Raw genomic sequence first — 12,982 nt, 5'->3', positions numbered from 1 at the left:
AATGGATTGCCCTCACTCTGGCTCACTCTTAGTTATTATGGACTTTTATTACTAAACCCACATGCATCGTGCTTTATTGGACATTCAGTCTCATTGAATTTTACGTATTGGACACTTGTGCTAGCCCAGTATGGACATTTATCCTGTGTGAACCATGCAGCAGTGCTTTCAGCCAGGCTCCAGTTAACTCCTTTGCCTGCTCCTGCTATTGGTGTGACTGTCTGAGCTTCTCCTGCCAAGAAGAACTCCAGATCACGCTTCCCCAAAGACCTGCCCAGCCCTGCAGACTACAACTGTCATCCAAAGTCCAGCATCAAGTAGCAGCACTCATAGAAGCCGTGTTCCTGTAATGTCCTAAAACAACTCTCAGTCCACCAAACACCATAAAGGCAAGATGAGAGCCTCACATTCTCCAGTTATGCTCCATCTTCCCTTATTGTCATCGCTATTGACTACTGCTTCTGGATTCTTCTAGAGGTAAAGTATTTCCCTGTCTGTTGATACCCTATTTGTTTCTCTATCCAATTTTCCCGCTATTTTTCCTAGGACTGTATGATTCCAGAGTGATTTATTATTCTTGTATGTTGGAATTATTTTCTTAGTAAAAACCTTTTAGTTTACCAGAAAATCTCTTTATTTAGAAGGGTTCCTGGGTAGACCACCTCCTGTATACATAGGTTATTGACCCGGTGCATTTGCCATCTTTGCCCACTGAACTAATTTGGCAAACAGTGATGCACACTGGAACAAAAAAAATACCAACTTCAAGTATATGATAAAGGAGTCTGAATTTGCTGAGAGTGAGGGGGGTTGTAGTGGATAGCTCAATGAAAGTGTCAACCCAATGTGCTTCAGTAGTGGAAAAGGTAAACTCTGTGCTGGGAAAGGGATTGAAAAAAAATGGCTAATGTTATAATACCCCTGTATAGATCTATGGTGCTGCATCACTAAGAATACCATGTGCAGTTCTGGTCACCATACCTTAAAAAGGACATGCAGAGCTGGAAAAAATACAGAAGGAAGCAACCAAGATAGTTGAATGGTTAGCACACCCTTACTATGAGGAAAGACTGATTAGTCTGGGACTTTTCAATTAAAAAAAAGATTACTAAGTGGGGCAATGACAGGGGTTTCTAAAGACAGAAAACTTTTTTATCCTCTCCCCAAAATACTGGAATTCAAGGACTTCCAATGAAGTTGATGGGCAGTAAATTCACAGTGGACAAAAGAAAATACCTCTTTACACAATGAATGAATAAAATGTGGAATTCACTGCCAGAGGATGTAGCGATGACTACAGGCATAGACACAGCTTTGAAGGTGTATTATATTCATGCGGGATAGGTCTATTAGTAGCTACTAGCTATGGTGACTAGTCCAATCTTATCAAATCTTGGAAGCTAAGCAGGGATGGCCCTGACTAGTATTTGGATGGGAGACCTCCAAGGAATACCAGGGGCATGATGCAGAGACTGTCAAACCACCTCGGAATGTCTCTTCTTTGTAAGCATATGGGGTTGCCATAAGTCAGCTGTGACTTGACAGCACTTTCACCAGCAGCTGTGGTGACTAAATGGAACTTCTGCATCCAGAGGTAGTAAATCTCTGAATAGCAGTGTCAGAAGGCAACATCAGGGAAAGGCCTCAGCCTCTATACCCTGTTGTTGGCCCTCCACAGTAACTGATTGGCAACTGTGTGAGACAGGATGTTGGACCACTGGTCTCAGCAAGCAGGGCTGTTCTCACATCCCATCACAGGAGTTCTACTTGGGAATTTACTCCATCATCACTTTGATCCTCAAGAAGGAAGAATGGAGAGGTACCCTGAAATCAAAAATGCTCAAGGAATGCATTAAGAATTAAACAGAAGATGAATACCCATGGGCCATTACCAGTGGATTTCATGAAAGCCACTGGTTTTTCACAGGAGCACTCTCCTTTTCATATTCTTATCTTTTATATCAGGGGTGGCCAACAGTAGCTCTCCAGATGTTTTTGCCTAAAACTCCCATTAGCCTCAGCCAACATGGCCAACAGCTGGGGCTGATGGGAGTTGTAGGCAAAAAACATCTGGAGAACTACCATTGGCCACCCCTGTTCTATATGAAAATTCATAAAGCTGATGGTGACATTTGTGGCACACTCCAGGCTCCAAAAGTTCACATTTATCCTGGTCAATTCAGTCATCAGGTCTCCCTCTCTACCAAAAGGTTTCAGGGATATTTGAGCTACTGTTTATTGGCTATCAAAACATGGTGGTGTGGTCAATACCTAGATGAACTTCCACCCTTGTCACCTACAGATTCCCAACCTGCAATCTGTACAAACCGCTAAGAACACTTAATGAAACCTTCCTTCAAATGGATCCAGCGGGTGCAAGGCCAGCAGCTCTTTTTTGTTCTTCCACGAGTTATCCTTTTTCAGCTTGGTAAACTTGGCTTTCAGGATTGCAGGACCTATGTGGACTAATAGTTACAAGGGCCAGGGAGCTGCACTGGGAAGGGAGGAAGGAGGTGACCTCACCCCTTTCCCTCTTCCACCAGCAGAGTTCTAAGCAACAGAAAGAGGGGAGAGGAGTGATTTCACCCTTTTTGCAATATAGTCCTTCAAGTCACAAGGTTCTTATTTGGTCTGAGCCTCCTGGAGGAGCCAGCTTTACTTTGACCCGATGTGTTTTTGTCAACAGTTTTAAGGATAATAATTGGTGCGAGCCCTCAATCTGAAGCTCCACAAAGCAATCTGTGAAATGGTTGTCCCAGCTAGCGGTCCCATTGCTGAGGACTGGAGGGCACAACTATGTATTTAAAAGAGCACTGAAGGAAGGAGCAGGTCTCCATATGAAATTTTGAACAATTTCTCTAAGTGCTTATGTATGACATCTTATGCAGCATCAACTTGGTTGCCGCGACTTTTAAGTGCTTGCAGTTTTTTCAAGTTAAGAGTTCAGAGACTTTCCGTTTAATTAGCACATGCCTACTGAAGAATTGTTTTGAAAAATTTATTGTATGATTGTAATTTTCTCATGAATTGTTATTCGAATATTTTGACACACTGTTTAGAATTTGGTTCTATAAATTTGGGTGCTTTTGTATAATAATGTAAGCAGTGAGCTTTTTTGCTATTGGTGGAGCTTTTTCTCTACTTCCCTCGTATTGATTTTGAAACCAACCAACTGGCATCAGGTTCCTTTAAGTACCTGTTATATTAGCCAGAGGGATTTCAGAAATAGGGGCTGTTCTGGCCCACAGGAAAACACGCCTCAGTCATAAAGTTACTGTGTAGAAAAAAGCTGGCCCAGATGTGTTAAGCCCTACACCTCGTTTCAGCTTCCAGAGTGTCATGACAGTGTATTCACACACAGTACAGTTGCTTCAGCACTCAAGGCAAAAATACCCCTGCAGAAGACTACTGTGGGACATATAATCTTCTACTTTTGTTAGGCATTATAAATTGGATGCCTCTGCAGAAGCTGCCTGTGATTGAAGGACGCACCAGTGGGTTGCTCAACCTGATTTATATAAAGCAAGATAACATGTCCAAGAATGGACAGCACTATTAGACAACTCTCACACAAGTATATGCTCTTTCACTGAAAAGAGAAAAGGAGGCTGGACTTAACTATGATAAACTCATTTTTTTCCAGCAGATACATACAGCCTGCGCTATTACTTCCAGGAATTAGGCCAGGAAGGTTTCCCAGAGTACAGAATAATTTGAGTCCCGGAGAAGACCTTCCTTTATGCCTCTTCTGCTTCTCTCTTTCCTGACTAGACCATTAAGTTGAAATGTTCAATGGATAATTTTTGTTCTTTCACTGCAGTGAACTGGGGCAGGAGGATCCTCCACCATGAAGGGAATAAACAGAAGCCTATTCACTGATGTGCATAGGACAACAATGTTCTCCATTAATTAAAAGGAATGAGCATTACAGTAAGACAGAGATTTTGTTTTTACACCTATATATTGTATTTGATCCCTTTTTCACAATCTGAAATAGCAAGACATAATTATTTGAAGACAGGTTGTTATAATTTGGGCGTTAACTATGCAAATGGTTGCTAGCTTTCCATATGTTCTGCCCTGTTCACCGTCGTCCATAAAGTTATGTGTTGAAGTACGTAAATGCATAGAGGCATTTATTTGTGGTAAATGGCTTTTAGAACAACATAGCCATTATCTATCTTTCAGTGCTGAATTACTGAACATCTCTATTTTTTATAACTATATTCCACATGTCTGCATGTTCTATTTTGGAAAATGAAGGGCTGCAATCTAACAGGAGTGTGCATTCAGTCAAAGCTTTCTTTGAAGATTTTTTTTAATTTCATCAGCTTTTACTGCCAAAAACCAATCTGTTTATGCAACTTCCCGGTTGATTATTTGTGATTATTTTTGAATATGTGGTTGATCTGAGGCTTCATGAATAAAAACATAATAAATAATGTTAAAATAAGCATTGGTTATTGATCATTTTGTTGGATTTCTTATACCTATATATGATGTTTCTATATGACTGTTCTTATTGAAGGGTCCCAAAGTATTTCTCCAATAAAAAGGGACAGTGGACCGATGGATGAACTTATCTGGGAAAATACATTTGATACTAATTAGTGGCTGGCTGGATAAACTTATCAGCAAAAATATGTGTGGAGTCAATATCTTGTTATGTGACTGCATAATTGCACAAAAATGCTGTAAACAACCTGGTTCCCAGAACATCTGAAGATGATAAAATAAAAATAGCTAAAAATAGCACAGTCAACAACCATCTTCCTTATCTTCACACCCCTTCCAACCCTCCCAGCAACACAGAACAATGGTCACATTCAACAGCCAGTTTCCTTATCACTACCCTTCCAGGAAGCCCCACCAAACAATGGGCGCATCCACAAACCAATTGCCCTTTCATCACACCCCCTCCAGCCTAGAAATAACAGCTCTCCAGCAGCCCTGGCCCCACTCAATGCACAGCAGCCAAGAAGGTCAGAGTGCCTGCTCCGGCTGCAACGCCACTGAGGATGTTCTCCGCAGCTGAGAACGAAACGTCTGAAAGGAAAACTTTCTCCAGTAGAACACGGCACTTGAGCCCGAAAGATTCTACAAACCCTAATGATGTTACCAGCCGTGAAAACCTGAAATCTTTGATGATAAAATAAACTTTGATAACAGTGTCCTCAACGCATGGAGTCCTAATGAGGATTTGGGAAAACAAGTCTATTAATCTCATTTCGGAAGAGGACTTTGACAGTGCCCTTGTATGGGGCTCCAATGCGTCCAGCGTGAAGAAATATTGCTAAACAGCCTGAATCCTATAGAATAATATTATGGATTTTGTCTATACTCTGTTGGAAAGAGATGAGATTGATAGGAGGCTGAAATGATCTCCTATAGAGGGGTTTCTATAACAATTATCCCAATACTGTAGTGAAATGGAGAAAGGAGGGGGTAAGAGAGAGATTGCCAAATGGGAAATCAGCCTGTCAGGAATTCAGGCATGGACACAAAGGAGAGATTTTTATTAAATGGATTTATTAGACTTTCCTAATAGGCTAGGGAACTATAGTGAATTTGATGGTTAGGAAATCATGCAGGGCAAGTATATGGCTATATAGAATCTTTGTGGCCTTTATGTAGCTCTCTGCATATACACACACGCATAGCCTTTCCCTTTTATATATATATATATATATATATATATATATATATATATATATATATATATATATATATATATATATATATATATTCACATATGAGCAATATTTCTGGTCTCATGTGTGATTGTATGCTTTATTATGATATATGTGTATTAAGGTATTGATTAGAATGGGTGAGATAGGTTCTCAGGCTTTCATGGGAAAGTCTTTGTCCCAGATGAGGTTCTCAGGCTTTCATGGGAAAGTTGTTGGTCCCAGATGGGGATTTTTGCCCTTTAGGGTTCAGTGGCCTATCTAATACTAATTAGCAGAGATGTTTGGCAACAATAGGTGGTTTCCTTTTGTAACAGGGGCTATTGGGGCTTTCCAGCCAAAAGATGACAGAATCGGGCTTTCTGGATTCTGACTGGATAGAAAGGGAAAGGGTGGATGCTATGGAAAAGGTATAATTGGGCTTACCAAGGAGGGTGTGGTTGGTTAGTCAGTTAGTTAATTAACAGTGAGTTTAAGGGAAGTTTCCTGAGAAGCAAGACCCCTCCACACTTCTGCATAGACAACCACCTGAAGCCATAGGAGAGGTGAGGATGAAATGCTTTTTGCTATCTTTACAATGGCTTTGCTTTTACTAAATGTAATAGGCTAAGGGACCTGAGCATAGGAAAGACTATAACCATGTAACTAAGAAGCTATGTAACCATGGGTCATGTAACTACACACCCATGAGCCCATGTAGTCATATAATCATGTAATCTTGTCAGAATACTGCAGTAACTAAGATTTAAATAAATTTCCAATATATATATAGATTTCAGAACCTGAAGTCTGGTGTCTTTGTCCCTGAGGAGTGTTCTTCCCAGAGTATCTGAATAAAGATCCCCTTTTATTATATAGGGGCAGAACCCTGTATACTTTATATGTTAACAATTTGAATGTTAACTCTTCAGCAGGAAACACCTCCAGTAGCTCACGATTCCTACCAGCACATGGGTCTGTTTCCCCAAGCTCGGATCAGTTTGCTTAGAAATTTCAGTTTGTACCTCAAATAAACAAACTATGGACTATCCAAATGTTACCTCTCTTGATATTGTTATAAGAGCATTTATAGAACTGAGAGAGAATGTGCATATACTTACAGGTAGTTGGCTAAGTTGTGCTCTTGCAAAGTATGCATTTCAAACCCATGTGGAGTTGTGTCAAAATAGTCATTGCCGATTCCACAAATAAAACATTTTGTCTAGAAATAAAAATAAATTTTAGTTAAATTTGTCTGGCATCATAAATTAATTTACATTCTTATCAGTAAATGGGCACAATATTGAAACAAAGCAGACTATAGTGTTCTTATTAGTACCTCCATATCTTCTTTGACTTGCTCTTGCTGATCTCTCAATTCACCAAAGGCATCAATAATGAGACCTGTTATTTGGGTAAAAAAGAAGGCTTAAGTACATAGCAGACTTCGAAAAATGGGGCTGCACTTACCTGTAACTTCGCTTTGGGTTGAAATAGAGGGCCAAGAGGAAATTTAACTATGGGAGATTGTTATCGCCCACCAAATCAAAAGATAGAGGATAATTATAATATGATGGAAGGATTAAAGATAGTGGCTAAAAGTAAAAGGACAAATAAAAACTGTGTCGCAATACGTGATTTTAACTACCCACAGAGTGATTGGGTCAATATGTGTTCAGGTCGAGAGAAAGAGATTGAATTTTTAGATGCTCTCAATGACTGTGCTACGGAGCAGATGTTCTCAGAATCTACCAGGGGTGGGGCGATCCTGGATTTGGTATTAAGTAATGCCCAAGACTTGGTGAGAGATGTAAAAATGATCGCACTGCTTGGGAGCAGTGACCATAACGTTATTGATTTCACCATTTGTATAAATAGGGAGTTGCCGCAAAAGACCAGCACAAACATGTTTAACTTTAAAATGGGTAAATTCTCTGGGATGAGGAGGCATGTGAAGAGGAAACTGAAAGGAAAGGTAAATACAGTCAAAACTCTTGGGGAAGCTTGGAGGCTATTTAAAACTACAATCCTAGAAGCTCAGATAAAATATATACCACAAGTTAGGAAAGGCACAAAAAGGTATAAGAAAAGGCCTGCATGGTTAACAAACGAAGTAATGGAAGCTGTAAAAGGTAAGAAGGACTGCTTTAGGCGGTGGAAAGCTAGTCCAAGTGAGATTAATCAAAGGAAACACAGGCTGTAGCAAATCAAATGCAAGACTGTGATCAGGCAGGCAAAAAGGGACTATGAGGAGCATATTGCAAAAAACATAAAGACCAACAATAAACATTTCTTCAAATATATTAGAAGCAGGAAACCAGCCAGGGAGGCAGTGGGGCCCTTGGATGACCAAGGGGACAAAGGATTACTGAAGGACGAAAGGGAAATGGCTGAGAAGCTGAATGCATTTTTTGCCTCCATCTTCACTGTGGAAGATAAAAAGTGTTTGCCCGCTCCAGAACCACTAATTTTGGAAAGGGTGTTGAAAGACCTGAGTCAGATTGAGGGGACAAGAGAGGAGGTCCTACAACTGATTGACGAATTAAAAACTAATAAGTCACCAGGTCCTGAAAGAACTCAAAGGTGAACTTGTGGATCTCCTGAAAAAAATATGTAATCTTTCATTGAAATCTGCCTCCATTCCTGAGAACTGGAATGTAGCAAATGTCACCCCCATCTTTAAAAAGGGTTCCAGAGGAGATCTGGGAAATTACAGGCCAGTCATTCTGACTTCAATACCGGGAAAGTTGCTAGAAACAATTATCAAGGACAGAATGAGTGGGCACACTGATGAACACAAGTTATTGAGGAAGACTCAGCATGGGTTCTGTAAGGGAAGATCTTGCCTCACTAACCTGTTACAGTTCTTTCAGGGAGTGAAGAAACATGTGGACAAAGGGAACCGAATAGATGTTGTTTACCTTGACTTCCATAAAGCTTTTGATAAAGTTCCTCATCAAAGGCTCCTTAGTAAGCTCGAGAGTCATAGAGTAAAAGGACAAGTCCTCTTGTGGATCAAAAACTGGCTAATTAATAGGAAGCAGAGAGTGAGTATAAATGGGCAGTCTTTGCAGTGGAGGACGGTAAGCAGTGGGGTGCCACAGGGCTCAGTAGTGGGTCCCATGCTCTTTAACTTGTTCATTAATGATTTGGAGTTGGGAGTAAGCAGTGAAGTGGCCAAGTTTGCCGATGACACTAAATTGTTCAGGGTGGTGAGAACCAGAGAGGATTGTGAGGCACTCCAAAGGGATTTGTTGAGGCTGGGTGAGTGGGCGTCAACGTGGCAGATGAGGTTCAATGTGGCCAAGTGCAAAGTAATGCACATTGGGGCCAAGAATCCCAGCTACAAATACAAGATGGGGTGTGAACTGGTAGAGACTGACCAAGAGAGAGATCTTGGAGTCGTGGTAGATAACTCACTGAAAATGTCAAGATAGTGTGCGATTGCAATAAAAAAGGCCAACGGCATGCTGGGAATTATTAGGAAGGGAATTGAAAACAAATCAGCCAGTATCATAATGCCTCTGTATAAATCGATGGTGCGGTCTCATTTGGAATACTGTGTCCACTTCTGGTCACCGCACCTCAAAAAGGATATAGCATTGGAAAAAGTGCAGAAAAGGGCAACTAGAATGATTAAAGGTTTGGAACACTTTCCCTATGAAGAAAGGTTAAAACGCTTAGGGCCGTTTAGCTTGGAGAAACGTCCACTGCAGGGTGACATGATAGAGGTTTACAAGATTATGCATGGGATGGAGAAAGTAGAGAAAGAAGTACTTTCTCCCTTTCTCACAATACAAGAACTCGTGGGCATTAAATGAAATTGCTGAGCAGTCATGTTAAAACAGATAAAAGGAAGTACTTCTTCACCCAAAGAGTGATTAACATGTGGAATTCACTGCCACAGGAGGTGGTGGCGGCTACAAGCATAGCCAGCTTCAAGAGGGGGTTGGATAAAAATATGGAGCAGAAGTCCATCAGTGGCTGTTATCCACACTGTGTTTGTGTACATATACATATATAAAAATATATATATATATTTGGCCACTGTGTGACACAGAATGTTGGACTGGATGGGCCATTGGCCTGATCCAACATGGCTTATCTTATGTTGTTATGTAACTGATATTCATCAAGGTCTTCTGTGCAGGAACAAACGGGGGGGGGACTATGCATGTGCATAGCTACAACAGCAAGATCTTCTCCTAGCTTAGAAGCTTTAGGGGGCATCCATGTGCCCTTTGGAGCCATTGTTTCCATTCCCTCTTGACAGTCACATGGTCCATTGGCACACCACCCCAAGCCCCTCAGTTCCATCTGAGCCACCACAACCATTTAATAACTTTAGCTTGTAGCAAGGCAGGGGGAGGGAATGTGTGCCTGCACAGAGACCTTGATGAACATCAGTTACAGTAACTTGTTTTCATCTGTCTTTTGTGCAGTCCCACATTGGGATTTTAGCAAGCTATACACTCAGGAGGTGGGATGAGCTGTTTAAAACCAACTTTATTGAAACACTGATTGTAATACAGACTTGTTCACTGACACTTCTCTTCTTGCATCCAAGTCCAACACATAGTGTCTTACAAATGTGTCTGCAGATAACCACATCACAGCTTTGCAGGTCTCTTGTATTGGGACTCCTGTGAGGAAGACCAGTGATGCTTGAGCTCTAGTTGAATGTACACGCACTGCTAATGGACATAGTACACCTGCTTGTTACACCTGTTTGGTGTAGTGGTTAAGTGCACGGACTTTAATCTGGGAGAACCGGATTTGATTTGCCACTCCTCCACATGCAGCTGCTAGGTGATCAAGAGCAGTTCTCAAAAGAGTACTCTCAGCCTCACTTACCTCACAGGGTGTCTGTTATGGGGAGAGGAATGGAAGGAGATAATAAGCCACTCTGAGACGCAGAGTGAAGGGTGGGGTATCAGTCCTCCTCCTCTTCTGCTTTTGAATAGCAAATATCTACTTGAACTGCAAACTCTTATTGCTGGCACAGTCCATCTAGACAAAGTCCAAGATAACACCCTTTTGAAAATCCCACATAACAAATAAAGAACTTTTCTAAATCCTTTTGTTCTATCTAAATAAAACAATAATGCCCTTCTAACACCAACTTTCTTCCTGAGTCAGAGCTTGGTGATGGAAAAAAACACCAGAAAAATAATCTCTTGTGCAATATGAAACTCTGATGTTACCTTTGGAAGAAATTGCAAACTTGGCCTCATCACAGCTCTTTCTTGAAATATCTTAAGAAAATGAGGGTTCATGCAAAGCACTGCTAACTCACTTTCCTCGCTGATGTCACTGCCACCAAGAATCACATATTCATTAATAAAAATTCCAAATAAGTTGTTGCTAGAGACTCAAAATCCTTTGTCATTACATGCATCAAGACCAATGACAACAACCATTAATTTATCAATATAGCTTTTGGAGAATCCAAACTAATTAATCCTTTAAGAAACGTCTTAGATAAGCTATGAGAAAAAACCTGTCTGACCATGAACCTTAGGGTTGAATGCTGAAAACACTGCTAAATGAGCTCTAATTGATGAATAAGAAAAACCCATTTTCTTCAATTCAACTAAGTACTGTAGTATGAGAGACAGAGGTGGCCTTTCAGACAAAACACCTCTGACTTTGGCACATTCCACAAAGTACATCCACTTCTTGTTATATGTGCATCCTGTGGCCAGCTCCCATGCTTCTGTATTTCTTTCACATCTAAGGAGCATTTGAATTCCTGGGAAGAATCCTCCAAGATGTCAAGTGTAGACTGGCTAAATTGTGATGGTGCATCTACTCTCCATTCAGTAAACTTAATACCATTTATAAACATATACACATCCCCTTGGACAGCTGCTTTATACTGGGAAACCACATCTCTCAAGACCAAAATTAAATCTGTGCCTTATGACTTTGGGCATAACTCTCCCTAAAAGAGGAATGGGTGGGAAAGCATAAAAGAATCTCCCTCTCCATTTAAGTTGGAAAGCATTTCCTAGAGAAAGTGGATCCCTTCCTGCTACCAAACAAAAGTGTGGGTCCTTTGCATTCACTTTCATTATAAACAAATCCACCTGCAGAAAGTCCAGTCTCTGGCTATAGGATGTAAGTGTCTGTTTAGTATAGACCATTCGTGATTCATTGACAATGTCCTGCTGAGGTAATTTGCCTGTATCTTTGCTCCCTGTAATAGGATTGCCACGGTTGTCTAGCATAGGCTTTCTGCTAATATCCCATCATTCCTGTTGGTGTTATCCCCAAAGACTTTGCTGTCTGGTGATTCGTCTTGATTTGAGTCAGTTTCATCTGTCTTCTCAGGAAATAATGTTCTCCCTTCAAATGGGAGATCTACCCTTTAATGTACGTTCAATGGCAATGCAGTAGATCGCAACCATGCATGCCTTCTTAAAACAACAGATGTGGCCATAGCTCTTATTGAGGTGTCTGCTGAATGCCTGTTTGCATTAATATGCAACTCAAATAACTTTGATGCTTCATTTTGCAGAACTTTTGCTAACAACTTCTTTTTGTCTGGAAGTTTCTCCAAGTAGGAATTCAGCTTCTCCCACAAAAACAACTGATATCCTGCCATAATGGTGAAATAGTTGGCAGTTCTAAGATACAACACTGCTGATTAATTATACATATTTAGACCAATTACATTCAGCTTCCTCCCATCGTTATCTACTGGTGCAGAATAACTCTGCCATCCTTTCAGTGGCATCTCCAAGTGACAACTGATGATGGTGGGGGATGTGTTCTTAAATAACTTGAATAATTTTGTTTTACTCTATAAAAAAATTCTAATTGGTGAAAATGCGCTGGTACTGATGCCACTTGCCATTTCCAGGAACCCCTCAAGCATAGAAACACCACCAGTCCTGGTGAATCCAAGTACAGATACAATAAAATCTTATCTCTTGGCCTCTGAGAGATAGCTGCCACATCAATATTCAGTTATTTTGCCGTGTAGAACATTTGCTCCGCACATAGCCTGAAATCTTCTGACAGTAAAGTGGATGGCAGCTCCCCAAACTTTTCATCTGGAGATGGGTCTGATGCCATTTCAGAGCTCTCTTCTTATATAAGAAGAGGTTCACCCTATGATTCCTCATCTGATTCAAGCCTTGGCTAACATAGAGTAGAAGCAGGTGATGCAGCACTAGGAACCAAGGTCAGTTAAGTATGGAACTGTTCCAATCTCATAACTGACTTGCTGTACTTTCCCCATTCCTGCAAATATGCAGGTGACATAAAAGAAGGCCACAGTGTCATCTGGTGGTCATGGAACCAACGAC

At 40.8% G+C, this 12,982-nt stretch overlaps 1 protein-coding gene across 1 annotated transcript in view; it reads right to left on the bottom strand.

Annotated features, from left to right (window-relative positions):
* Nucleotides 1-12,982, bottom strand: part of RYR3 (ryanodine receptor 3) — a 721,882-nt gene that overhangs the window by 5,638 nt on the left and 703,262 nt on the right. The window contains exons 100-101 of the mRNA XM_060262621.1: nucleotides 7,009-7,073; nucleotides 6,791-6,891 (exon numbers count right to left, since the gene is read on the bottom strand). Coding sequence (XP_060118604.1) covers nucleotides 6,791-6,891; nucleotides 7,009-7,073 — 166 coding nt within the window. The remainder of the gene's footprint in view (nucleotides 1-6,790; nucleotides 6,892-7,008; nucleotides 7,074-12,982) is intronic.

This window comes from Heteronotia binoei, chromosome 21 (assembly GCF_032191835.1).
Source record: "Heteronotia binoei isolate CCM8104 ecotype False Entrance Well chromosome 21, APGP_CSIRO_Hbin_v1, whole genome shotgun sequence".
NCBI lineage: Eukaryota > Metazoa > Chordata > Lepidosauria > Squamata > Gekkonidae > Heteronotia > Heteronotia binoei.
Note: the sequence above shows the minus strand (reverse complement) of the source record. Positions and strands in the feature narration are given on the sequence as shown.